The sequence below is a fragment of the Vanessa cardui genome, chromosome 7 (assembly GCF_905220365.1).
Source record: "Vanessa cardui chromosome 7, ilVanCard2.1, whole genome shotgun sequence".
NCBI lineage: Eukaryota > Metazoa > Arthropoda > Insecta > Lepidoptera > Nymphalidae > Vanessa > Vanessa cardui.
Window position 1 is genome coordinate 9,902,293 of NC_061129.1, and position 27,760 is coordinate 9,930,052.

Sequence of the window (27,760 nt, forward strand, 5' to 3'; positions counted from 1 at the left end):
CCCTGCAGAGAGGGGCGTCGGTGGGACGAGGGGCGCGGGACAGTTGGCGTGTGCCGGGGAAGGAGCCGGGTAACGCCAGCAGGGTGGCGATCGCGGCTGCGCGCTGTCCGCCGCAGCCCCCCGGGACACCATGTGCGCGATGTCGCACCCCACGCCTCGCACACCCGCATACAACCCCCGCTTTTACCAATGAAAAGCGCGATCATTACCCGCTCATTCATCTCCGTTTCTCTGTTATTGCTATAGCAACGTCGCCTGATAAGTTCTATGATATAATGTAATACTGACCGTTTGCTGACCGAGCCGCTGGCGACGTTGCCTCCTTGCTTCGAGAACTTTCCTTCTCCTTTCCATTGTTTCCTAAGAATAAAGAGAATCATATAGCAGCTGCAACATATTTGATTACTATTGTTACGGAACGTGTTTATTCTCACGTTTCGTTGATAACGCTCAACCTTCGGTATAGTTCAGTTTCAAATTAAATAACTATCAGAAATAACTTTTCGAAACATGTAAATGCAACGAAAACGTGTTTTATTGCACCAATTTAAATTTCCATATAAATAATTAATAAGCCCGTAAATACTTGACATCCTTAGATAAAATACTAAAATTAGTAATTATTTTGTTACGAAAGTTACTAATTAGATAGTCAGAATTTTCCTCATTAACCTTTTTTTCAATATACATGCCAATTATTTTAAATATAGATTGTATTAAGAAATAAATACTTCAAATTGAAATATGGAAAAATGAGTACCTACTTTATTGTGATAATGCAGTTAAAATTAAACAGAATGCATCATGACAGTTTCGGAGTACAATATTAAGGTAAGACAGCGCTCATCGGTTTGTGATTTCTAAAATAGCTCTACCCATTTTAAAAATCCGACAAAAATCGATGAAGACAAATTGTTGATGCTGTATTAAGCCAGCGAAACATTTTCTTAAATTGAATGTTTATTAAATGGTAATGAATAGACTCAATAATTCTAACTACTGATTAAAAAAATTGGTCTTTTACAAAGTATACGAAAACATAGAAATAAAATTTTGCAGTTTAAACTTTATTTATCTAAATTATTTTTATTATTAAAGGTGTGGTTTTTTTCAATGAAAATTTCTGACAAACTTAAATTTGACAAACACCGATGTTATCACGTGATAAGAAAGATTAATCGAAATCGATGTAGCATAATTCGCATTTATTTAGGCGATGTAATTTTTATTATTTTTACTTTAGTATAATTTATTATTTTCACGTTTGCATCAAGAGTTTAATCGAGAATTGTATACAAGGTATCGATTAGCCTTTACCTAAAAGGTTAGGAAGACATTCTATCATGTCCATACTTATTCCATATTGTCCTGTAGGCAGCGATTTCAAACTAGTTGCATATCAATCCGAGGCGGAAATATCTGGCTACAGATAGAGGAGGGAGGGAGTCACCCGACGGAGGCACATTCCCGGTAGGATCCTTTATGCCGCGGCCGCCTGTCTGACCGGTTCCAGCGATCGTTCAACCCAGCGAACTCGCAAATTTACAAAGATCGACTTTCACCGACAATGTATATTTCTTTAAAAACAGTACTGATATCTTTGCTGGTTAATTATAGCAGTAATTGGTAAAGAATTTGCAACATATGAGGCATAGCGTTATAGTCGCTATTTCTAGGGAGAATATGCGGAGAGTCTACAGAATAATCGAGCGGCAATATCCTTTCGTATACCTATATATGTAACTAAATTATATTCTCAAAAAAAATATTTATCCAATTGCCTGTAGTAACAAAAAAAGAAATGTTTCAGTTGTATCTTGTGCGAAAGATTCAAGAGTAATCTCTACCTGTTGAAGTACTATTGATAAGGCATAATGTCATATCTTAGTATCGATAAGAACACCACTTATTAAGTCCGTTGCATTGAATTCTCATATTTGACGGAGCCGGACAAGCTGACCTTGGCAGTGGCGTTGACTTATGCGGCCTCAAATCGCAACCAACCGTCGAGGCGCGCCATACTAACACATGGTCTAACTAACATAATATATAAGTATCACAAGTAGCCTACTATATCTTGACGCGCATGTAACAGATGTTGCGATATATCATTTTATCGTTTAACGTTTTTTCCGCTATTTATATCTTTGACACGTCATCAAACGATCACGGTTTCAAAATTGGATATCCGTTAACAGACATATTGAACGCGTTGGTATAGTAGCATGTCCAGACAACAGGAAAACTTACGCTTCGGTTCAACATACTAATGCCCTCCTATTAAAGTCGATTACACTAATTTTATTTATCGGAAAGGGTAAATAATTGACCACAAAGCCATGTAAAGTATTTTAAACAATGACGCCCTTGTATGATACGAGCAGAGGAATTTAATTTAAAATGTATGTTTTAAAAGTGCTTATATAATGATTTCATAAGAGTTAATGGGGGAAAAATATTTGTCACTATTGAGAAAATTTATCAAAATATAAAAATGTATCGTATTAAATACGATACAAGCTATCGAGGCTATAGAAATGTTAAACACCGATGACCTTGTTACTTTAATCAGCCAAAAAATATAAAGACCTCTAGGCAACTTTCTTTTTAATCTTTTAAATGTACTCAATACTTATTGTATCTGTATTTTAAGCTGTCATTACATTTTCGTTATGTACACAGGTGTATTTAAAGGCTATACGTAATGTGGGTGATGACCTCCTTCTAAAGAACTGCTTGGCAGCTGGTTTATAAACAGTTTCTTTAAAATTTAGCCTTTATATTTAGTCATCAATGCAGCCCATTAATCTAATAAAAGTACATAACTTTAACTCGTTTTTATTATATATTTGAGAGGGTAGCGTACGTGATTTATTTAAATGTAAAAGAGTGTAATTTGAAAAGTATTTCGAATACCTATATGTCTTTTTGAAATTAAAAAAAGAAATAGATGACGTATGTCACGAACTCAAAAGCAATTAAACGGCGTAAGTATAACTGATACAAGAGAGCGTTCTGTCGAGCATGGCGCCCAGCCATATTGAATTACTACGAGGCCGTACTCGAGCTTAATACGAAAGGATACTCTAAGGTTAAACGCAGTAGCGTCACGCACAAACTTTAATCAAACCTTAATTTTGCTATAGGCTTTTTGATCATTAGCACTCATACATTTAATTTAATTTATCGACACGCGGTTTTGTGATCCCAATGGGATCAGAATTTCAACTAGTAATTGTTAGTATTTATTTGATGGCAAGACGGAGTAGGTACTTTTCACTCATCAGATATTCTACTGCCAGTATTTTGTATTGTTAAATAGAAAAGAACCCTTAAAAAAACAAAATTGTAATATTGATTTTCCCATTGTGAGTTAAATGCGTTAAATGACAAAAAGAAGTGTTATCTGAGCAGCATGGCATTCTATCGTAATTTGCTTACACGGTTATCTTACACAGTAGCTTATTATGGGTAAGCTATTTTATTGCTACATCATGTGCTAGGAATGGCGCTCCTAAGGCTAAAAAAGCAAAGGACTTTTTTACGCGACAGTATTGCACCATATGGTCCTGATAGTTGATGACAGTCATGCCCATAAAAGCTTTTACGTTGTTCGCTTGTAAACCACGCACTTATAGAAGCGCTATAGACATTTATGAAATAAACCGCTTTTCAACTTCTGATGTAATAGACACTAATGCGTCTGCGTACTTCTGATTGTTTAATATACGGCTTACAGCGTCGTCGTGAGAAGCCTGATATAATCTAATACAAATATTATTGGATCGATATCATTCCCACGAAAGATGAAAAAGTAGAAGGCTCCAAGTTATTGAACAATATGGCTGCACTGCGATCGAATAATGTAATATGAGAAGCTTTTACGTTAGACCGTCACAACGACCGGATGTAGTCATAGATTTGGTTGAAGACGGATGTGTCGCCATTTGCATGCGCGTCGCGAACCACTAACAATGCGCAGAAGGGACTAGCACCAGAATAATGAGTATGGGGAACACAATTTAACAAAATTAAATTGAAACTTAGTATATTTGCTATACGTTAGATTTAGGAAATTATATAAAAAGTTTATCAATTATTATATACATATTTTTTATATATTGAAGAAATAAATAAATATAATAAATAAATTAATTCTAAGTGTTTTATGTATATGTTTTATTAACAGCCGTATATCACTGAAACTAATTTCCGTCGTGATATAGTGTGCATTTGATCACACATACTTCCTTTGATAATAATGTGTATTCAAAATGAATAATTTACGTCGGCGAAATGGCTCGCTGTTATTGATCGTTAAAAGTGCTCAATTTTGTAGCACATAATCGTTTTGATATGAAACCAGTATCAGTATTGTTATCTTTCGATATATGCCGATGTTACTTTAGTTATAGTTCTTTCATACCTACGACATACAAATAATATGTGTTAGGGAAATAAAAATATAACAAAAATGAGTCAACGCTTAATTTCAGCCACTCGGTAAAGTCAAATGAAAAATTGAAGTGCTGGCTTGAATCCAAAGAATTCGTAAGAAAGATCTCCATGAAAGTTTTGTTGGTACATATAGAGAAAGTTGCACATCATTCGAATTAAGAATTATACCTACATCGTCCGAGTAATAAGCATTTCTATGAGAGCAGAATTGTACTGTGAGTGGTCATATGTAGGGCGCCAGCGCGGCCGACTGCCGGCCTCAAAGCCTGACCGGTTGCCATCTTTGGCAGCGACCGGTTTGTGACCATACGCTATGTACATATCACTTCAATTCTTCAAGAACACATTAAAAATACGAAAAATCTTATAATCGTAATGATAGTCACATAAGTAACACATTGTCAAGCGATTTTTGGATCGGTATGTATATGTCAGAAGTCATAAATATGTTTAGAAGTAAACGATAACTATGGCTAAGTCGGATCTTTTAACCGGTACACTCGTACTGTCATCCTCCCTCGCGACATAGCACGAGGTGAGTCACGAGCAGCCGACAGGCAGGCAGGGCTAACGACTGACGGCTGATTCACTGCACGCTTACTATTATGCACATATTGATGCCGCAGGTAACTGAGTCGCTATTGTATGCTGGATGCTATTGTGCCGCCAAACTTTTGAGGTCCCCTAACCAATTGTTAGCGCCTTATTGTGTTATTGTTCTGCGGGACGAACGCGTAGGTTTATTATTTCGATTGGAACAATAACATAACTATGCGAGTCCACGGACCATTCGATAGCTTAAGTGAAACATTTAAATATCCTGCAAATTACTTTTATCTTGCGGAACAAATTGAATAAACTTCACGGACTCTTTATTTCATAAAATGTATATTATAAAGTACTGTTAGTAAAATTATTATTTATGCCTTAATGAGATTAAAAATGAATAATTGTACATAAAAATTCGACAAGTTTTTATCAGGCTTCTCAGGTGGTAGGGTACCATTAACATTACTAATTGGGCACACGAAACAGTTCGTGTTTATCTGAGTCAGTATGAGCATTTCTCTACATATTGAAAAATATATTTATAAAAAAATGTTGTGAGTACAGATAAATAAATATTTTAAATATTACTATTTACAAAATAGCTACTTTTAAACCCAAACAAGTTACAAAACTATAATTATTTCGCATTTGAAAGATAAGATAAATTTATGTATTCATAATATTTTCCTCTTGTTAATTTTTTTAACGAATATAAATGTTTCAATAGATCAAGTCAGTCGAATATAGTACGGTAACGCCATCTCTTGGGATCAGTAGAAACTATTTTTTATATTTAGCGGTTACGAATTATTTTAAAAGTAATGTATTGGGTAGTCTTTTTAGTTATTTAAACAATTAATATAGTACGTTGCAGCGGTATAAAATCTCACTATTTTCCTAGATTTTATGTTTAGTTTAACTTTATCTATAACTATATAAATGACAAGGAAGGTGGGTGTAACGTGTTTACATCTTCCAACGTAATCATCCGCGAGAGCGGAGTACTTTACATAGTAGCTACATTATGACGTCATATCTATATGTAAAATTTTCCATCTCTAATTTATTTGGTAAACCTTGTACTTATGGTGGATGTGGTGCGATTAAAATAATGATTATGATGCATTTATTATAATCATTTTAATTGTGATAACAATGCGTTAAATGTTTTGATTAAAAACTGTACTCTTATAAATCTTGGAATATTACAGTTACTTAAAAGTAGTAAAATGTAACATTAATATTTAATATTATGTAGAATCTACTGGTAATTTATTAAAAGTTTCAAAATTATTCGTATTTCATTTGTCTCCTTAAGTTTCCCGATCAGCTCAGAATGAAATGAAGAAACTTGCGTTATTTAAAATGTTAACCATGTTTATATATTGTCTTTGATCTGATTTAGTATTAAAATACTTCCCACTCGAATACTCGGTGTTTTACAATTAAAAATTGAATTAATCAATATATATTAAAGAATAAATAATATTCAGTAATATAATATATTATTTAGTTAACATTGTGGTATATACTAACATAACATAAACAAATCATAATACATATCAAATATTAATACAAATAATTAATCAATTGCTTTTACATTTCATTTAATGATAATTATTTTTTTTGCTTATATGTATAAAAGTAGAATTATATTTTACAACCAAAGGAAAAGCAATAAAATTTGCATAGTATTATAAAAGACTGCTTCCGATTTCCTACATTTTCTTAGTTATATGTGTGTGTTGAATGACTAGTTGGGTAGTTCCGCACATTTTATGTATTTGTATGTGTATTTGTTTTATTAGAGAGTGTATTTGAGTTGTTAATTTTTAAGGTTCTCTCTTATATATCTTATATATTAAAATATAGCTATTCCACCGCTGAATCTTTAATGTAATTACAATACTTATTATATTTTTAAATACACACTAACTATAAGCTTTTATAACTATATTCTTAATGCATTGACTTAATTCATTAATTTTCGTCGCAAATAGCAATTATTTAAATGACCTGCTAACCTTAATATGTAAGTGAATATTATTTTATTATATATTAATATGTACAAATATTTTAGAGAGATTTAAATATATTTTTATGTGGAAGTCTAATTACTGCTTCCTTCCTATTTTTTTTTCGTAAAACCTATCTGACGTAAAGATTGCTTAATATTATAACAAAAATCAGTTGCTGTTAGGAATTTCTGACTATCCATTATTACTATTACATTAATTTCTGACTAAGGCATATATATAACATTAAGGCAGTAAATATGAAAAAAATTATTTCTATAATTATAAATTTGTTGTTAAATTTTAACTTTAGTTGTTTGCTAATTCGTGTGTTTCTGTTTAAGTTTCAGATAAAAAAAGATAAATTGTCTACGTAAATAGGTAAAGTAGCAAAATTATGACATTTTTGAGATGTTAATTAAAAAAAAACCTTTTAATTACCTTTTCGTATTAATAGACTTGTAACTCTTCGTAGCGCTTCCCTGGGTGACTTCTGAAAGAACTTTGGCGTTAAGTTCGGAGGCAGAGTGAGGGGTTTCCTTGCGCCCGAAGTTTCCCAAGACACGGGATGGTCCGCCACCATCTTCGACGAAGTTGTTATTCTGTCCAAATGCTCGGTGGAAGCTGGCCTGTTTTCATAACAAAAATATACCCATTATATAAGACGAGAATACTAAATGATGATCAGAAAATAAAATTACTAGGATTACAATTTGCGTGATGCGCTCATATTTATAAAAAACCATGGGTATTATTTTTACTTAATTATATTTTTATTTCAATAATTTTAAGGACTAGTGCAACTAAGCAAGACACGTTAAAGAGGACAAGTGTGCATTCTTTCATTACACTGTTCAGTCAACTAAATAAGACTTTGAGAACTGTATTCCAACGGCCAATGTACCAACCTCCAAATGGAACCTCGTTCGGATTGGTTGAGTTTTACTGGTACTACTTAGTTTACCAAACGAAAAAATTACACTTAGCCGAAGTGAATATTACTTATTCTTGTGAAACTAATATTGCTAGTGATCGCAAGAACAAATGATAAGAGTGTGAGTGTGTTTAAAGTAATAGCCTATAAATGTTCCACTGCTAAGATAATCTCCTTTAGAGAATATAGTTTTGGCGCTTATTCCAAAGCCATTGTTGGAGCCAACCCGCATTCAAGCAAAGTCACGGGTTGGTTTATCACGTATGAGACGATTGATATTCACGCGAGACAGGCAGGTTTTGAGACAATAATTGAATTTATTTCCAATCACGAGACGATTTAAAACAAAGTTAGGCTAATTTCATTATGCAATTTGGATATTGTTCTTAGAAGTGCATTGAATGCACTTCTAAGAACTAGAATCTAGCTTTTATGAGCCTACTGGATATAGAATATTTTGATTTGATTTGAGTTTCCATATTAGGCTCTCGCCTATCCACTCATCTAAAACCATCTTTGGATGTGCATCACACGTATGTTTTGATGAGTAGCAGTTCAGATCTTTATACGTATTTACATAGAATCGCATAGAAACGCCGGATGTTGATAAAAATGATAATTGTGCAAGAAGTTTGCAATGCGTGTGGCGTCCAGTGAGTGGCGTTCGTGAGAAGCATACGACTAAATCTTTCAATGTCAAATCGCCTTATATTCATGTAACTTATTCAATTGTAATTTTACGAGTACTATGGCGTGGAGTATAAGAATCCGGAAATCTCTTGATCCGAGAAAAAACGGAAAAAAGAAAAAAGCCAAATAAACAATATTATTGGTCGGGAACTTTATAAATATATAAAATTAATTATGGCTTTGCGAAAAAATGGCGTTTTGAACGGTGAAACTGTTATCGGAATTTTAGAATTAAAATTAGAGTGTATATGTTTAGTGTTATATTATTGTATTATGGCTAAATATAAATTAATCAAAATCTAAAAACTAAAAAATGTAGAATATAGTTGTAGTAAAGTAAGGTAACAGCCTGTAAATTTCCCACAGCTGGGCTAAGGCGTTCCAAACCCTCTCCCATCAAGGAGAGGGTTTGGAACATATTCCACCACGCTGTTCCAATGTGGGTTGGTGGAAAGCACATATGGCAGAATTTCGATGAAATTAGATACATGCAGATTTGCTCACGATGTTTTCCTTCACCACCGAGCACAAGATGAATTATAAACACAAATTAATCACACATAGTGGTGCTTGCCTCAGTTTGAACCCGAAATCATCGGTTAGATGCACGCGTTCTAACCACTGGGCCACTAGCAAATAACATCAAATACGTAATTCTAAAGTTTTTTAATTTCTACTTCCCTTAGAATTCCAAAGATAAATTACATGAGTTGTACACTGCAGTTGTACTTGATTTGAATAGTTGCAGCGATATATTTGAGTAAACCTTTAGGTATATAGAATGCTCAAAAAAGACTAGTCATATCATACACCACAATTGTGTGAGATATATAAGAAAAGCCAGCATGACCGGAAAACGGTCAGACGCAAGTCCTAAAGGTTCACTTACTGTCCTAGGTATGTGAGTGTATGATAATAGTCTGCAATTGTCCTACGGCAAGTATAAGATCTCCTCTACTTTCAAAAAGAAGGTATGAATGTTTTTCCACCACGCAGTTCTAATCAAAAAATATGTAAAGGCTCTATATGTTTTTTCGGGGCTCTACTTGTAACACTTACCGCCACGAACTCCCTTGTAAACAGGATAAGTTTATTTCCTCAAAAACTGACAATTTTCATTGTAAATAACAAAAAGGTTTGAATTCACACATTGAATTTGTTTTTGGATATGCATAAACTCTATTAGACTTATCGTCAACATGCGTATTAACTATTTTTTTATTTAAGGATTTGGCCACTAAGGCCGGCTAAACTTTTGATTTTTCATTTAAGAATTTCAACCCAAACTTGACAGTATTAAAATCCTTGTGCATCGGAAAGAACGTAGCTAAAGTTTTAGCTAAACACCTGAACTCTATACCATCGCGTGTGAGGAATGCAATACAAAGTGATTTAGATTTGCGCTCACATTTCTGCCTTATAATGTGTTACTACGGCTATCTACCTTAAGAATGACTGTCAAATTTGAAATCGGTAAAAATAACATTTTCGTCATTATCTAATATATTCGCAATATTATTGTGACTTAGCCTTTTGTTTACTTTAGCTAAAAATTGAAAATCTTGCTGACTAACACGATATAAAAAACATATAGACTTCATTTACTCGTATCGTCCGCTTTGCAATAATTTTATCATCGAAATTTTCAAATATATTTAATGGCCGAGATAAGCTGATAGTATTAATTAGAAGCGAGTATGAATTATGATATACATAACGAGGAGTTAGGCATCAACTTGTTATCAGACATAGTGATATTCAAAATATCATTCTAGTCGTTTACGTTCGTAATATCTCTTTCTTAGGTTTTTTTTTTATTGCATTTCTTTGTGCCAAGAGGGCACAGATTATTTCGCCAATGTCACGTGCGACTCTTTCTTAGATATTCTACCAAGTATGACTTTTCGGCTGTCATGGGTTCTACGTTATACTGACGTTGACATTACTTGACGCATGTACGATACATAAATCCTAAATAAACTTTTTGCTTCGAAATACATATGAGTTAAAACGATGTTCTGATTATTACCTGTGTCTCTGTCGAGGGTACCATCCTCGCGGCGGTCCGCCTAAACGCAGCAGGTCCGCGCCAGTGCATACTCCTGACGTGCCCATCACAGATCCACGCCCGTAACCTCCTAATGTAGCACTGCTCCCTGTTAAAAGTTATAAATAGTAATTAAATATATGAATGTACCAAAACATCTGTGATATATGTAACTTAAAAATAAGGCTTCCGATTTCACAAAGTTTATACATTATACTCAGAACGTTTAACGGGAAGAAAAACAATTTTTTTTAAATTGAGTTATAATATTATAAAAAATATAGCTTATGTCAAAAATATTTATTATGATATTTAATTTACATATTAGACATATTATTCAATACAAAATATACTTAGTATTTATTAACATTTAGTCAGGATATATTGTGTATAAAAAAATAATTGTATTTTATGAACATGCTGTAATTAAAATGGTGAATAAGAGTAACTGCTGAGTTTCTTGTCCAATATAGTTTCTTTACATTTAATAAAGTACACAAACATTTTAGCATGACGTTACAAAAGCACTTTTATGGGCTGGAATTAATAATGTATTGATTTTTGACAACCAATATGAACAAATAAAAAAAGTTTCGGCCGCCGGAAAATATCTAAATGAGCGTATTTTGAAAAACGCCAATGTATAGGGGCATCTATGCCTTTTTATACTATTACATGCCCTTATAAAGAAGAAGAAAATGGTATGACAGTGAACAAGTTAAATATAAATACACCTCAAGATCTATGTAAAACAAAAGTCCAAAACTCTGTGGAACTAACGCTTTCCTTTTTTAATAAAGTATCTAAAGTATATCATCATCGACGTACATATTTACATCATCTCAAAAAGATAATTACTTACTGTAATATATTTAAGTTATTAGTTTCTGAGTTCTTAAGATTATTTTCGATAATTTATGTTTTTATATGCGCCACAGTATTTGGAAAATTATTTTAAATTTACACGCAAACACATGAAAATATATTGTAAGCTACATTGTAGTGTTAAGTTTTTCAAGAGCTGTCTAATGCAAAAAAAATATTTCTATAATGTGACTGCATGTCTTGTATGTCATATCGATTACCATTGCGCTATTGACGCTTCCAACTCTGTCTCTGTATCTTTCTCTGTTTATTTTTTTCCAATTCAAATAGTCAAAAGATTTTTAATACGATTTTCATGAATATCATAGTATATGTAAGAGCGACAAACGAGTGTCGTGTCGTGAGTTGTCGCCTGTATTTTGGTTCTTTGCCAAGTTCTTATAATATTATTTATTTTATAGAGACATCGAAATATAACTTTAGGAAGATATATAAGGTAATAAGGTAATGCCTCTTTCCATTTTTAACTACATTTTTATTTTTGCGTATATTATTGCAGTTACTTTACTTTACCTTTATCTTTGAACCTTGTACGGGTATCATAGTGACAGAATTTAAAACTAACATATAAAAGATATAAATTTATACAAAAATTCTTGTTGTCTCGTTGAATTTTATTTATATTTCTATGTAATATTCAAACACATTGTGATGAGTTATAAGTTAGTAACGTTTAAAAGACAGGAAATATTCGATGCCCTTTGAGGTAACAGTACATTTTTTTCTTCAGATGAAATATTTGATTTTTTTAAAGGTAGGGCCGCAAAAGGCAAACCACCTGATTTTAAGTGATTTCCATCGCTCCTAGACATCGGCGTAATAAGAAATATTAACTATTCTTTACTTAGCCATTGCGCCAACAACCTTGGACACCAGAGGTCATGTCCCTTGTGCCGGTAGAATATTAGATGAGAGGCACTTGCCAAAATGGGTTTGCACAAATTCCACGTAACTCTCATTATGCTTTATTATGTTATCAATTTGATGCGATTTGTTGTTATATACTTAAAAATATTACGTATTTAAACAAACACTGTTCTCTTACGACTGGTACGTATTTTTCACAACTTCATACAATAGATATATAATAGGCTATTTGACAATGCGAAAAATAAATTGTGAATTACAATAGTAATCAGTATATATTATGAGTTTAAAAATGGTTATTTACTAACGAAAGTTGAAAATAATACTTAATTTATTCAAAAATCCATAAATAAAAATGCATTTTTTCAAACGTTTGTCACGTGACACAAAACGCTCCTGATTGGATGCAAAAGCCTGGCTTTTGATGAAGTCACTTTCTTGTAAACTTTGCTTTTCTACTATATGTACCACAGATTAAAATACAGGAAAGTGACGTCACTGACCCCATTGCAGCGCCATATTGTCCAAGTAGCGTTTTTGCGCGCTATTTAAATATGATATTTTTCGGCAAATATGAACTAGAAATAAAAAACACAACTTTTACTGGGTTCCTTAACTTCTACTAAATAATATATATAAAGTGGATTTTAAAAACCAGTCAAATAGCCTATTGTGATTTTTTAATTAATAGTAAGTAATTTGTTTTAAATACATTAAGATTTAGCTTTTTTTTTTAAACGGGTACAATATATCTGTTGTGTATCATTTTTACGAACTGTTAATGGGGGATTGTTCTTTAGTACTTGTTTAAAGTAGTAAATTGATTCAAAAATAAATGTTTTACTATCAGTGGAAATCACAATTATAGTAATCGAACCTATAGTCTGCATAGAGTTGACGACGTTGCCCCGCGGCGTGCCCGTGGAGTTCCGCGGCGGCGTGCGCGGCACGTCGCAGCCGCGCGCGAACACGGGCGTCTCGGGCAGGCTCGCCGACGTCTGCAGCTGCCCGCGCACGCTGGCCTCGCGGCCCTGGCGCTGCAGGGTGCGCCGCCTGGCGCCGCTCGCCCCCGTGTCTGAAAGATACGAATAAAAGTAAAGTAAAGTAAAGTAACAGCCTGTAAATTTTCCCACTGTTGGGCTAAAGGCCTCCTCTCCCTTTTTGAGGAGAGGGCTTGGAACATATTCCACCACGCTGTTCCAATGCGGGTTGGTGGAATACACATGTGGCAGAATTTCTATGAAATTTGTCACATGCAGGTTTCCTCACGATGTTTTCCTTCACCGCTGAGCACGAGATGAATTATAAAGACAAATTAAGCACATGAAACAGCGGTGCTTGCCTGGATTTGAACCCGCAATCATCGGTTAAGATGCACGTGTTCTAACCACTGGGCCATCTCGGCTCGAAGATACGAATGTATTGTAAGATTACAAATATATATAGTCAAAAATATTCATTATATAGTAAGACTACAGAAATATACACACATATCAATATAAAAACTATTGCTTGTAGTCGAAGTTATTACTTTTATTATTTCTGGAATAAGATCATAATTTATGCTGTTTGTAGTTCTATATTTATTATGGTTATACTTAACGATATGTGATGTGATGTAGACAGTGAGCATATTTTACTCTATAGATATACTATATAAGTACGAGTATACCATGGCCTATAGTAATTGATGCTGGTATATGAAATATTAAATATTCCTTACATCGTCAGTGCACTACCGACCTTGGAAATATATTAAGTCTGCTGTGCCTGTAGTTACACTGGCTCACTCACTTTTCAAACCAAAACAAAGCAATAAAAAGTTTCACAGTTTGGTGGTAGATAAAATAACAAATACTTTTCTTACCAGTAGGTAGTGTTCGCCTGTCGGTGGAGCCACTTTTGAAATTACTGTTTCTTCTATTTTTATTATAGCTAGTCTCCATCGACCTCGTTTTAAGACTGTTCGTAGTGTCGCGGTGTGGAGGCACCGCTGGGGGTTCTGATGGCCTGAAAATGACAATTAATAAACTTTAATCATGGGAATTTTATTTTAAGCATAGACTTCACTTTATTTTTAACACAAATTGTAAAATGACTTATTATGAGTCGAGATGGCCTAGTGGTTAAAACGCGTGCATCTTAACCGATGATTACGGGTTCAAACCCAGGCAAGCACCGCTGATTCATGTGCTTAATTTGTCTTTATAATTCATCTCGTGCTCAGCGGTGAAGGAAAACATCGTGAGGAAACCTGCATGTGGCAAATTTCATAGAAATTCTGCCACATGTGTATTCCACCAACCCGCATTGGAACAGCATGGTGGAATATGTTCCAAATCTTCTCCTCAAAGGGAGAGGAGGCCTTTAGCCCAGCAGTGGAAACAGGCTGTTGTTGTTGTTGTAAAATGACTTATCGAAACCAAAATAATAATAATATGATTAATCTTAATAAAGCACGTTTTTGTATACCTTCTCCTGGATTCCATTGTAGGAGTCGGTAGAGTGTCGGCTTTTCTCCCATGACGTCTTTCCGTAGGTTGCATAATTTCTGTGTACTCGTCCTCCACCTCTTGCACCGGCGACGGTGGTAAAGGTGGAAACTTCGGAGATTCTGGTGTTTGTGGCAACGGTCCCATTTCGTGACCCATGCTCGGGGATGGTGGCAACTGATTATGTCTGTAGGAATGTTCGACTATTTGTACATTAAGAGGGAAATCTCCGCCACTAGATACTGCTGAATCAGAGGAAGACGGTTGCCTGATGAGACCTACTGGCACATCTTTGGCACTGGTAGATTTATGCATACTATTCGATCTCCTTCCTGACGATCGATCGCGGCGCTCAATTGACCTCTGAGTCTGAATTTCATTGTGGCTTGAAGATTTTTGAATGTCGTGTCTCTTTTGTTTCTCCCTAGAGCTATAGCGGAAACTGTTTTCTAAGATATCTTTAGATATATCATCACAGTATTCGTCCTTATGGATATTCCAGTCTTTGGGTAAATATGGAGTAAAGTGTTTTTGGTCCCGACCTTGGCTAAGTATAGCACTAATATTATTTTCAATTTTGCGAAGCGGTGATGTTTCGCCGCTAGATCCTGGTTCCCCACTTTCCTGGTCTTCCTCTTCTTCGACTGTGGTTATAAGAGCCTGGCGGCTTGCACTATTGCTATCACCTTCAGCTCCTAGGCTTGGTAGAGATATTACTCGTACCATATTGGGAGGTACAGTTGAAAGTTCGCTAACAGTTTCATTGCATTCCGTCGGCGGTGTTTCTTCTACCTTACCTTCTTTAATTAGTGATTGGATGTTATCAAAAGTAGAAGAATATTTTTTGAAATCAGTAAACCTATTCTGGGGAGATAATTTACTTTGAGTAGTATTACTTTTGGAACAAATAACAGTTTTTTCACTATTTAGCTGTCTACTTTTAGGACTATGACCATAATACTCAGGATTGATGTATCTATCTTGGGCGTTATTGAGATCCAAACTTAATCTTGACTTAGGAGAAGTAATTTCTTTACTTAATCTAGAATTCGGAGTACAAAGATCAATACTATATCTAGAGTTTGGCGTATTTAATTCACGACTCAACCTCGAGTTCAGATCAGCACTGTACCTTGATTGAGGTAAACTTAAATCTGAACTCGGCCTAGAATTATAGGAACCAACAGATCCTGATCCACTAATTGAAATACTCGAACCATCTATAGATTTCTCGAAACTTCTATTCAAACTATGACTTTGTGAAAGATTATTGACGTTAGGTTGTGCTTTATTAACTGCATTCTTATTGAAGCTCGGTAACTGCTTTCTATTTTTTCCTTTCCGAATAACATAAGTGCCTGATGCAAGATCCTGAGCACGACGATGTTCGGTTTCTGCATCAGAAATAGGTGATGCCAGGTGCTCACACTGAGATATTGGTGGTGGTGGCGGCCAATACTCTTCGCCCCAATCATCGTCTACTTTTTGAGGTATAGAGCTAGTGCTTGAATGTGATTGGTCTCCAGATTTTCTTCTTCTCCTGCCTATAACCTGTAAAGTAAATAAAGACCGGACATTAATTTGACTGTTATTCAATTTTATTTCTCATATTAAATCATTATCTTTAGTGTCAAAGTGTTTAAAATAAGAGTGTTTTTTTCGATAAACATTTTAATAATAACACACCATCGATGATTTAACTCTTATTCATTTTATTAGATAGACAAATAAACTTGATTTAAATGCTAATAGAATTAGCAATAAGTAGTCTAATTTACCTTTGTACTTCCTGGCGTGAGTAATGGATCATCACCATCGAGAGACACTTCCCAGGCTATGGAATTGCGTTTCGAAGGCGTGCTAACTGCGGGCGGTGGCGGTGGAAACGACTCTTCCAGCGAATCGTCTGAAAAATGTTCTTCGTCGTTACTCCTATTCGAACCTCGCATCTTGCAACTCTCCATTATGTCCTCCGATGATCCTCTACACACTTCTCTATGCCTCTCCATAGAACTGGCGAGAGTCCGCGGAGGTATTTTGCTTTTGGGCGATAGTAATTCCTCTTCCGATTTGCTATCACGTTTACCATTGTTCTTTTTATCGACAGATTTAGCGATACTCGAGGGCGATATTTTGTATGTTGGAGAGTGAGATTGTCGATTGTATTGTATATTTGGTCCAGGATATATGGTGACTGGATGTTCATTATATGGCTTGTCATTAAAATCGCTTGAGAAGCCCATGAAAGGAAACACAGGTGGATTCTCAAAACTTGGTGATTTTTTTAGATTAATGGGCGGAGCTGAATGCCTCGGAGGAAGCCATGTTGGAATGACTTCTGATTGAGGTGGCCGGGAACCATGTTGTAACGAAGAGAATTTATAGGGAGGAACTGGCGGCTGCTGCAGCTGGAACCCATTTGTTTCAATATCCTTATCCCACCCATATGGACGTTGGTGTTTAGTTTTCGGCTGAAATAATTATTTTTTCATGAATAATAAAGTATATTAGCCTCAGAAAGCGGTAGCAGTATATATTGGTTAAAATGCAATTATATTGGAAACTATGAAGCTCCTGAATAACTTACAAACGTAGTTTGAGTCGCGGTTGTTATTCCGTTTACGCTGATTATCGAGTCTAATTTCTCTTCGGCTTCACACCGCTCGACTGAAGTTGTCCGTTTTGCAGAATTTGCAGGTGATACTCTGTAAATAAAATGATTACAAGTTTTAGTACAAGCCATATTTAGAATGAAAACTATCGGCAGATGAGCCACTTCGGATAAAAGTTGAGGAAAGGGTAGTTAAAAACCACCTTCCACAGCTATTGGAACTAAGTGTATTAAACATTTATTGCATAGTGAGTGTGTTACCAGGTGTGAACTAATACATTAAACCACTTAGTCCTGAAATGACAATGCATAAGTTATACAAAGTACTGCTGTTCATGGTCTACCGCTAAGTTATACCAATAAGTGAAGAGCGCAAGTTGGTTGAACATACTCATATAGTTTCACAGAAAGCTATACTAAGTTTTAAAGACAATGTTTATTACTTTGGAAGTAGAGTTGAAATTATTCTTTCTGCTTCTTCTGGCGGTGGTGGTGAGCGTGGCGAGGGTGGGTCCGGTGGTGAACACTCCTCGCGCTCTTCCGTAGGTCGGAAACCCAGCGCGAATTTCGCTCTGAAATTAAATTATAAAATATTATTAATAACGTTTTTTATATCAAAAGGCACAATGTTTTCGATTGATTTGTTTCAACATAGGGAGTTTTGTTTGATAAATTATTATTATATTTCGTTTGATGTTGTAGATTAAAGATTTAAATTATAATTTTGGTTAAGTAGTTAATCTTCTTTACGCATACGCATGTTCTTACAACGTAGAAAACGTGCTACTATGTTCTTCTTCTCCCTCACCGTGTTCGTTGGTGGAGTTAGGTCTTCATAGAAGCATGTGTAAGAGATCCTGTGATGTATTTCAATAGGGTTTCTATCAGTTATTCCGGTGACTTATTGATACATCTCATATTTTCATACACCCGTTAATACCTTTTTACATTGGCACATGAACATGTTACTGTAAAAAGAATACAGTGATAGAGTTATTTTACTTGGGATAATAATTTTTCCTCACCGTCTTCCGTTCATGCTCATATATCCATCGTCCTCGGAGGTGTGTCCGGCGAGTGGCGAATCGTCGTCAGTGGCGGGCGTGGCGGGGGTAGCCGGAGTTGCCGGCGTCGGCGGCGCACGCGCCTCCAAAGACCGGGGCTCTCCTTCGTCGTACTCACTTAGTACCTGGTCCAAAAGTTCCAACGAACGCTGCACGTCGTCACACCCGCTGTGAAGATGAAACCACCGTATTATTGATATGAAACACATTCAATTGCGCAATGTAATCAAACACATCTTAAATCTTATAATTCACTACATTATTGCTTTTAAATAATATGAAGCCGTAGAAACTACATAAAATTTTATGTAAAAAATGTGTTATAAAACATCAGAGCCATGTGAACATAAATTTTAAATATAATATATTTAACAGAGCATATATTATTTTGGTTGGATTAAAAATAATTAATCTTGGATCTATAATTATATCTATAATTATGGCCATTATCCTATTCTTGATATGGTGAGAGATACAAGCGAATACTGAAATCATAATACTATGGAGCTTGGGTTAATAGTGATTAAGTAATAAGAAAAAGAGAAAATTAATTAGTTTATTATTTTTCTTTTAAAAATTTAAAATCAAACATAAAACTTATGCTTATACCATATCAATAATAAAACAATATTGTTACTTATTTCGCAGTGCGGATGATAATAAAACGGTAGAATTCGCTTATAAGGTAGCTAAGAAGGTCTTGGCAGTCAATTCCCCGAGATAATGTTAAATTGGACTCATTTCCTCTGGAAGCCTGTCTGCCTCGAGAACGTTTCCTCTTGCTGTACCATTAGAACTGAATTAGACGATAACTATGTAGGTCGATTGCTCTTATCACTCACAATTAGTTCCGATCTCATTGCGGAACTCAATCAATATAGAAAAGTTTCCTTCCAACGTTGGAAAATATATTTAATGTATTATAACTAAATATTTAATGTGTAATTAGTATTTATACGAGTATGCCACGAACTTTTTAAATAAACTAAAAATAAAAAAAAAATATAATATACAATTAAAATAAAAGTACTGTCAGCAAAGTCAGTACTAAGTAATAACAAATAATTTTAGCTGAAAAATATATGTGGTTCTCTTCTCTTCCTAAACGACGCAGTAAGAATATAATTTGTGACAACTTCAAATAGCGCCCCGTTGGCGTCTGGTGCAGCATTCATTATAAGTATTCATATTAGAGGATGTATGTTCTCTGCTTTAAAGTGGTTGTAGTGGCATGCACAAAGCACCCCTTTGAAAGAAGAGCCGCTTTCACGCCAGCTCTCGATAAGCCCTCAGCGCTGCACTGAGTTCTACGCCATACTTCCTCAATCAAATGCTGCAGTAAAAAAATATGTGCCTACCCAATATTAGACTTAGATGTTTTCTAAGCCTCAATGTAGTTTTATAGTCGCCTAGTCGATGAGGGTGAATAGGGGATTGAATCGTATAGTAAGCATACAACCACGGGTATAAAAATGTAGTTTGATTAGCGGATTTTATTTACTTTAACAACTACTATTATTTACATAATAAAATGCGGTAACATTAGTTGTGTTCATATTAAATAAACTATTCTGACCTCTCTTGAATTTTCTCTGTTCGTGTAGTGAAAAAAGTCGAGTTTACGACATGCATTGTGTGTTGCTCACGAGTACGGAGACGCTGATAACACAGCCCTGGCTCGCTTCTTACATCTTCAGCGATCGAGAGCTTCATTAGTGCTCGCCTCTAATGATGTCTACCGTTCTCAAGCTCTTACTAGCCACAACGATATAAAATGTCGTCGTACATACTTATCGGAATTTGTTTACGACCAAATAAATACTAATACGATGTTGTGTACCATCTATTGTTATTGTCTTTACATAAATCGTTTAGTGAAATAAGTAACGAACTCTTCGTTTTTCGCTGTATAAAATAAATGTTACTGAAATAGTGCACATAAAATTTGTATTTTATTTCAATTATAATCGAATATATTTTTTTTTCATACATAAAATACATAACATAAATGTTATTTTACGTAGCTATGTGAGCTTAAGTCAACAGAGACATTCAAATGTGTGAATCGTGTTTTATTAAATGTAAGTAAATTATATCATTTGTGTGTATGTCACGAGAGTAATAAGCTTTAGTACAGGAGTTTGTAGGATAGGGCTGCGTGTAGATGTATCGCGCGATGCATTGTATCGCCAGGGCTGCCACAAAGCAGAGCACTCAGTATGAGTGCCGCGGCGGGCGCGTGGTGCCTTTGTTTTATTTCACCCATACTCCTCCGCTTTGGAAACTTTTAAAGGGGACTTCAAATTGCGTTTCCTGCTTTAACTAATGCGGTTCAAGTGTATTAGTTGTTATCTAAATCTAGGCAGCGAAATCTATCGATGATTCGTCTGATATTAGTTATGACTCAGTTTAAAAAATATATTCATTCAAATAAAAATTTTAGGAACAAAAAAAGCTACATTTCTTTTTACTATTGGATTTTGGTTAAAAATCGTGGCGCCATGCATGTTAATTACATTGTATATTGTCATTATAATCCTAGGCTTATTTCTTGGTACAGTAAGGTAGGCACTGTTTATGCGGAAATGAGTGCAGTGAGGCGGAAGTGCAAAACGCCCCCTGGCGCACCCCCGGGCGTCGACCTCCGAGTGATGCCGAGCTTATACGCATACTGACAACCTGAATAGCGTCTTCTCAACACAGACGGGCTATGCAAAAACTTGCCAAAGATCAATTAGCACCAGAGTAGCCAACACTGAGCCTAGATTACCCCAAGACCATCGCCTAAAATCATCACCTGTTGCTTCACTATCCTGAAAAGAATTCGTAATAAAGAGTGATACATTTTATATAAAATAAAAATTTAAGAGGTCGTAACGTTAAGGTTAGTTTTTATAGTTAACGGTGCTTAAAGAACGCCTACTGCTTTTCTTCTTTTGAAATATTTGTACATACCTATTGCTTTGATTCTTTATTTATTTTTTTATACTCCATCAGACATCATTTATTTATAAAGCAACCAAAATCGGTAAAATTTTTCAAGTTCTACCGGAATTCAACTAGTTTTTAAATTGAACAAAACTTTGTCAATTAAGTAGTTGGAATTCCAAGTTTCGTTGTTGGTTTAGTCTGGTTGAAGTAAGTAGGGTTAAGATTTACGAGCTGTGGCTAAATTGGATTTCAAGCGATTGTTTAATACTTAAATAACTTATATTTTTGTAAAGACAGCCACTCCAATTCTGCATCAATAAAAATAATAATTTTATAAAGCATCTTGAATTATCATTTCATATATATGTTTGTCATTTTAAGGCAATATAGTACTATCAGTCATTCGAAATGTTGGTTTATCATAAAAATAACCAGCAGGAATAAGCCATTCATAAAGAATTGATTTACTGAACTCCTTTAAAGGTTTTTTTATAACTAATAAACTTTGTAGCATTCATTACAAATCTTGTTAGTATTTTTTAGGAAAACTTGTTGGTTTTGCTAAAGGCGAAGAAAAGAAGAGGCGAGGACATGCCAATAAGCATGGCGACTATAACAACACCTAGCTTAAAAAACTGCCGCAAGCAATTTCGCCCTTTAAGGCTGTGCTGTAAGATTGACATTCCAAATAAGCACGTACTATTATCAGCTCGGCTGCAGCAGCTTAAAGCAATTTTGAGATTCAATATTGAACTTTCTAACTCTTGGGAGCGACGTTTCCCTTTCAAATAAATCAACTACCGGATTACTTGCCCAATTCTACGAGCTTTATGGGCTCTTAAATATTATTGACTTCTGATATTTACACAACTCCAATTACTATTGATTTTGTTTGATTAAACAAAACAATATATTTATAATTTGTTTTATGTCATTTAAAATAATAAACAAAATGTGTCACTTAAAATTGACTACTATTAATTCGTACATTAATTTAAGTTTTACGTACAGAATATAATAGTATTACATCAGACTAATATTTGTTTTTTATTTTACTTAAATCAAACACCGTTTTGATATAAAGTATAAATAGTTGTAAACCAAAGTTAGGCGGCCTCGGATTGGAGGTGTTAATTAGGTAAGCAATTAGCTGAGATCTAAATTTTCGCTTCGTCGCTCGCTACAAGGCAGGACGGAACACTCGTCAAGAAATTATAGCGGCCAAGCGATCTTCAAAAAGCTTTTCGCGACTTCCATTAATTTTAACAGCGATTCCTGTACATAAAGATATACAATATTTTAATGATATTTATTATCACTGTTTAAGTCTCGTTTAATTAATTTATGCTTTGTAATGTGTCTCATTTGAGTTTTGACGTGAACGTATTTATGGTCAGTACCGCTGAGGGAGAGTTTAATTTTCGCCCTAAATCATTAGCAGTGTCATTGAAATTGTGTATGCGGGGCCGTGAAGGGTGCACGAATAATGCAAATTTTGTGTTGTATCACGGTGATATTTTAAATTCAAATTGTAGACCAATTTCTCAGTAAAATTAACGTTTTCGTGCTAGTGTGGCTCGCATGCCAATGTGATTAGCGTTTGCGTCCCTTATTGCTCTTTGGTGTACTAACTAATGGGTAATTCAGTTGGGTAATGATATCATATCGTTGATTTCGGTATATCGCTGAAGCATTAGTTGCTAACGCATATCAATTCCAGTTTTTCGTTTCAGAATTCCAGTTCGGTTGGGTTATAATTGAAATATTAATATTATAAATACAAAAGTGATTATGTTTACTCGTTACGTTTTAACTGTAGAACTCGGTTTGTCAGAACCTCATTTCTTCTCTTGGAGGAACTAATGTCTAAATGAAGTGTTAATAGAAAAGTAAAATGTAAAAATGTTGTTATTATATGTAAAGTAATATTCAGCAGCGGTTCTTAAGAAGGTTTTGAGCTGACATGTTTTTGGAGAATGAGAAATATAAAAGTATACCTACCAGTGATTTAGCATATGACAGGTCTTATGAAAAGCATATGAAATGATTCTGGCTGAGGTAAAACTGTAATTTAATACACTTTTTCTGCCACTGGGCAATCTCTGCGTCATCATTAAATGAAACATTTTATAAAAATAATTTCATTTTATTAATGATGTATTTCAGTAATGAGTTTATAATTTCTTTAAAAATCGTCTATATTTGGTAACAATTTCATATCTTTTTCAGTATAAGTTGATCACCATTACTTTTCATTTATCATTTACGATGCTATATTTACGACTAATATTTATTCAACATCCTTGATGACACTATACATATATTTAATTCGCGTTCATTTGACACAACGATGCATCTTAAAAAAATAAAATTGAAATGCAACAGAAATTTCGGGGTAGTCAAAAATTCGAGGCCACTCGAAAAGGAAGCAGATCTGTACACGGACCGTCAATCATTAAAAGTTTTATAAATATAACTAGTAGTTTTACTTGTTTTTGCTGAAACTCGTTCGTTGTTTTTAAGCGATTCCCGAAAACACGTTTATTTTAAGCGGTAAATATGCACAAGGATGCATTGTTAATTAAATTACTACAGTTACACTGGTGTTTTGGAACCCTGTCGCCTCACTATCGATCTCAAGCCGACGCCAGACGACGCGCCAATGAAAAACTATGCTTTTTGTTCGCACAAGTTTTGCATCATCGCATTCGAATATATTAACTGTTTAACTTGCATTTATGCGCTGACTTTCCTCTGCATTGGAATAATTGCGAAAAACTAATATGCAGGCAGATTTAATATAGATAAATGTTAACTTTTCGTAACTTGTTTTGGCACTAGCTGTGTTTCGCGATTTTACCCGCACTTATATTAAAAATTGAAAAAATATGTGAGTAATTTTTGAGTTGTTATAGATTTTTATAGACTTCGATATTAAAATAGATTACGATTATTTTAGAAACAATTTTCTTTACAGATATATAGTTAATATAACTACTGATATAATTTAATTTAGATTACATTATAACATTTCTATTCTCAAAACAATGCTGTAAAAATACAAAACAACCTTTATTTTCATATGTTAATTGATTGATAAAAATAAATACTCATAATTTTCTCCTCATAAATGAATACACAAAAAAAAATTAAAGCTAAAATATTCGCTATTATTTTTTATAGGCTATATAAAAGTTATTCTATAAAAACGTCGTTCTGTGGAATTCATGCATTAATAAAGACCTTAATTACGGGGTAAACATTTTTTAATGGTGGAAAGTATGGCTCTTAATAAGGGGTGGTTAATAATATACATATGCTTAGCCTTAACACGAATTTTTTTTTATATTTAAATATATGGATGAAACTATGGCGGCTAAATCGTTTAGTTTTATTTTTGAAATTCATTAAATTGTTAACATTCGGCTTTAAGGCCTTAAAGAAATCCTTTTGACATTTGTTTGTTGAATAAAAATGTGGAAGTAGGAAAATGTATCTGCTTTTAAATTTAAAAAAAAACAGCACACTAAATATGATGTTACTATCCGTTACTTTAGTTTAGCTCAAGGTCTAAAAGTAAGTCAAAAATAAAGAAGCCGCTATAACTCCTGACAATTTAAATAAATACGTCATTAAGCTTAGACAACTCAAAGGTACGATATTTCAATTATTACTTTTACTGTTCTGAATCTAATAATACAAGTTGAAGGTATGTTGTCATAACAAGATATTACGTAGGGTTGTACTGTCGAGAGGGGTTGCATCAAATCTTCCGCTGGCGATGGCGTACCTGTCACGAGCAAACTTGTTACCAAACGCCAAATATAATTTCAACACATTGAATTATTTTAACGTTATTTTTGCGTGTTGATTGTGCTATGATTTAAATTATATTTTCCGTTTATTAAAGCTCCAAATTGATAAATAAATTCAATTTAAGTAAATAAACTAATAGTAAATATTGCACGGCTGGGCAGAAGGCTTTAATTTACTCATGACCGCGTTAAAACAACTAACCGTCGAACATTCAATAAATATATTCCAAATTCAAATTCTAAAACACGCTTTATATAAACGTATTGCATTGAAATTACTTTACAATATATTCCTATTCTGTTTCAAAAGAAAAATACAAATTAATATTGACTCACAGAAAAAATACATAAAAGAGTTTAAAATCCATACATAGGTCGGTTGGTCAATAAAAAGGCGCTCAGTATGCGGTCTCAGTAACTGCAGTTGGTTTTATTGTTTGTTTAAAATGAGCCAGACGAGTTTCCCGTTAAAGATTTCATTTATTTAGAGACGCGGGGAACTTTAAAAAACAATAAGCGTGAATTAATAAATGATATCGTCGCCCTTGTTCTGCAATTGCCGCGGCCGAGGGCGTCGCGTACCTAGCTAGGGTGAGTGGTAAATATTAGGCAAGCGTTCCTCGACAGTGCGCGGAGACGCGCCGGATGCTGCGGCATTACTAGCGTGATTTATACGTCTGGCGTCGTATGTACTCGGGCTCCGTTAAATCCCCTAACTGAATGGCGCAGTGTCCAAACTTCATTGAACCGCATTTTCTATAGAATCCGAACAAAGTGTTAAAGGTCGTAAATACAGATCAGATCATATTATGGGGTGAAAGTCAAAATTATTCTCTTACGATGATTTCAGATTTGTAAGGGTGGGTGTTGATTCATGAATAGGATAAAAGGTTATACATATCAACTCAAGAATTCAATAAAATTCTTTAGAATTGATTGAACATTTGTGAGGATCATCTTAAGTATTCAAAATTAATTCAGTGATACATTTATATGTCAATGAAATGATTAATGCCAGTTCTGTATTCTTTGATATATATTTTAAGTATAAAAAGTATATTTTAAATAATCACGATCGTTTAAATACTCACCCTAACAAATGTTTTCAACCCCATCACAGTTGCGGTCCTGCGATTCCCGGTAGCGCTCACCGCTCTTTAAAAAGCGTTGTACAAAATTTGATCGTACCCTACGATACGGGGTATATCTGCAGTTAATTATCTGCGTGAGGGGATGTAAGGGGGAAGACGTCGCGAACGCCAATTTCTCCCCTAGTTACTAGTTAGGCCGAAGATTCGTACAGCTATCTAAACGCTGAGCCCTCGCAATTAGTTTTAATTAAACTCAATGGGGACGCTAAATCAATATTATAGACATTTTCGTTATAAGTCGTTATAAGTAGCATCAAAGTATTTAACAACTTTAGCTTTTAAAGGATAACAGTCTCTTTTACTATATTTTGATAATCCATTTAAAAATGTTTAATTTTATATTTGGTTATTTGATTACTGATGCTATATTTTTCCTCTCAACATACAATTATTTGTCTCTTAGGTTGACTGGAAGTTGCAGCAAGGTCACTTGCTGCTGTTTTTGTGAAAATATTGTTTATGTAGCAAATAAAGATATTATTTTCTAAGACATTATAAAATTAGGGTACTCTTTATAGGAAATTGCAATTTTTTTGAGGAATAGATATTTCAATTAGGTATAATACAATAATTTAAAACACCTATTTAAATTAAACATACCATTCTACAAAAGAATAGTAAGTTTTTTACTGTTACGTATTTGCAATCAGAAATTTAAACCGATGACGATTGAAAAACATCGACGAAGAAGGCCTACGGCCAACAAATTGTTGCATTAATAGAGGTTAATTGAATTTATTTAGTCAGCACAAATCCGATTGTGATGCTGTATCATCAATAACGAACCATAACTGATAAGATTATTTCAAAAAATCATTATATAATTATTAATTTAAGAAATATTTATAATCTTACGAATCTTTTAAATATGTTATCAATAAAAAAGCGGTATTTATTTTTAAATCTGAGCTGAGTACGATCCTGGTACAAATTGACAAGTTGAAAGAGTCAGAGAAGGGGTGAGGCTTTTATGCTAGAAATACTAAAAGTGATGTAAACCATTACGCTGAGTGAGGGCGAGGAGGCGACGTCATGAGCAGCTCAAAGAATACCCCGCATGCGACAAGAGCAATTCCTGTTTAAAACGGACAAATTAGATTAATCACACTCGCTTTGACGACCAGGTGCTAATGGAAACAAGTTACGACCTGTAAAACTCAACGATGACATGCAGCGTGCTCCGACGTAAACGGCTACAGTGGGTACTTTTGTATTCAACTACAATTACATTCAAAATGTTATTGTGAAATA

General features: G+C 34.3%; 1 protein-coding gene across 1 annotated transcript in view; it reads right to left on the reverse strand.

Annotated features, from left to right (window-relative positions):
- Nucleotides 1-27,760, reverse strand: part of LOC124530787 — a 126,525-nt gene that overhangs the window by 11,282 nt on the left and 87,483 nt on the right. The window contains exons 5-14 of the mRNA XM_047105071.1: nucleotides 18,574-18,780; nucleotides 17,992-18,120; nucleotides 17,525-17,642; nucleotides 16,716-17,408; nucleotides 14,918-16,488; nucleotides 14,313-14,455; nucleotides 13,323-13,520; nucleotides 10,676-10,802; nucleotides 7,464-7,651; nucleotides 289-360 (exon numbers count right to left, since the gene is read on the reverse strand). Coding sequence (XP_046961027.1) covers nucleotides 289-360; nucleotides 7,464-7,651; nucleotides 10,676-10,802; nucleotides 13,323-13,520; nucleotides 14,313-14,455; nucleotides 14,918-16,488; nucleotides 16,716-17,408; nucleotides 17,525-17,642; nucleotides 17,992-18,120; nucleotides 18,574-18,780 — 3,446 coding nt within the window. The remainder of the gene's footprint in view (nucleotides 1-288; nucleotides 361-7,463; nucleotides 7,652-10,675; nucleotides 10,803-13,322; nucleotides 13,521-14,312; nucleotides 14,456-14,917; nucleotides 16,489-16,715; nucleotides 17,409-17,524; nucleotides 17,643-17,991; nucleotides 18,121-18,573; nucleotides 18,781-27,760) is intronic.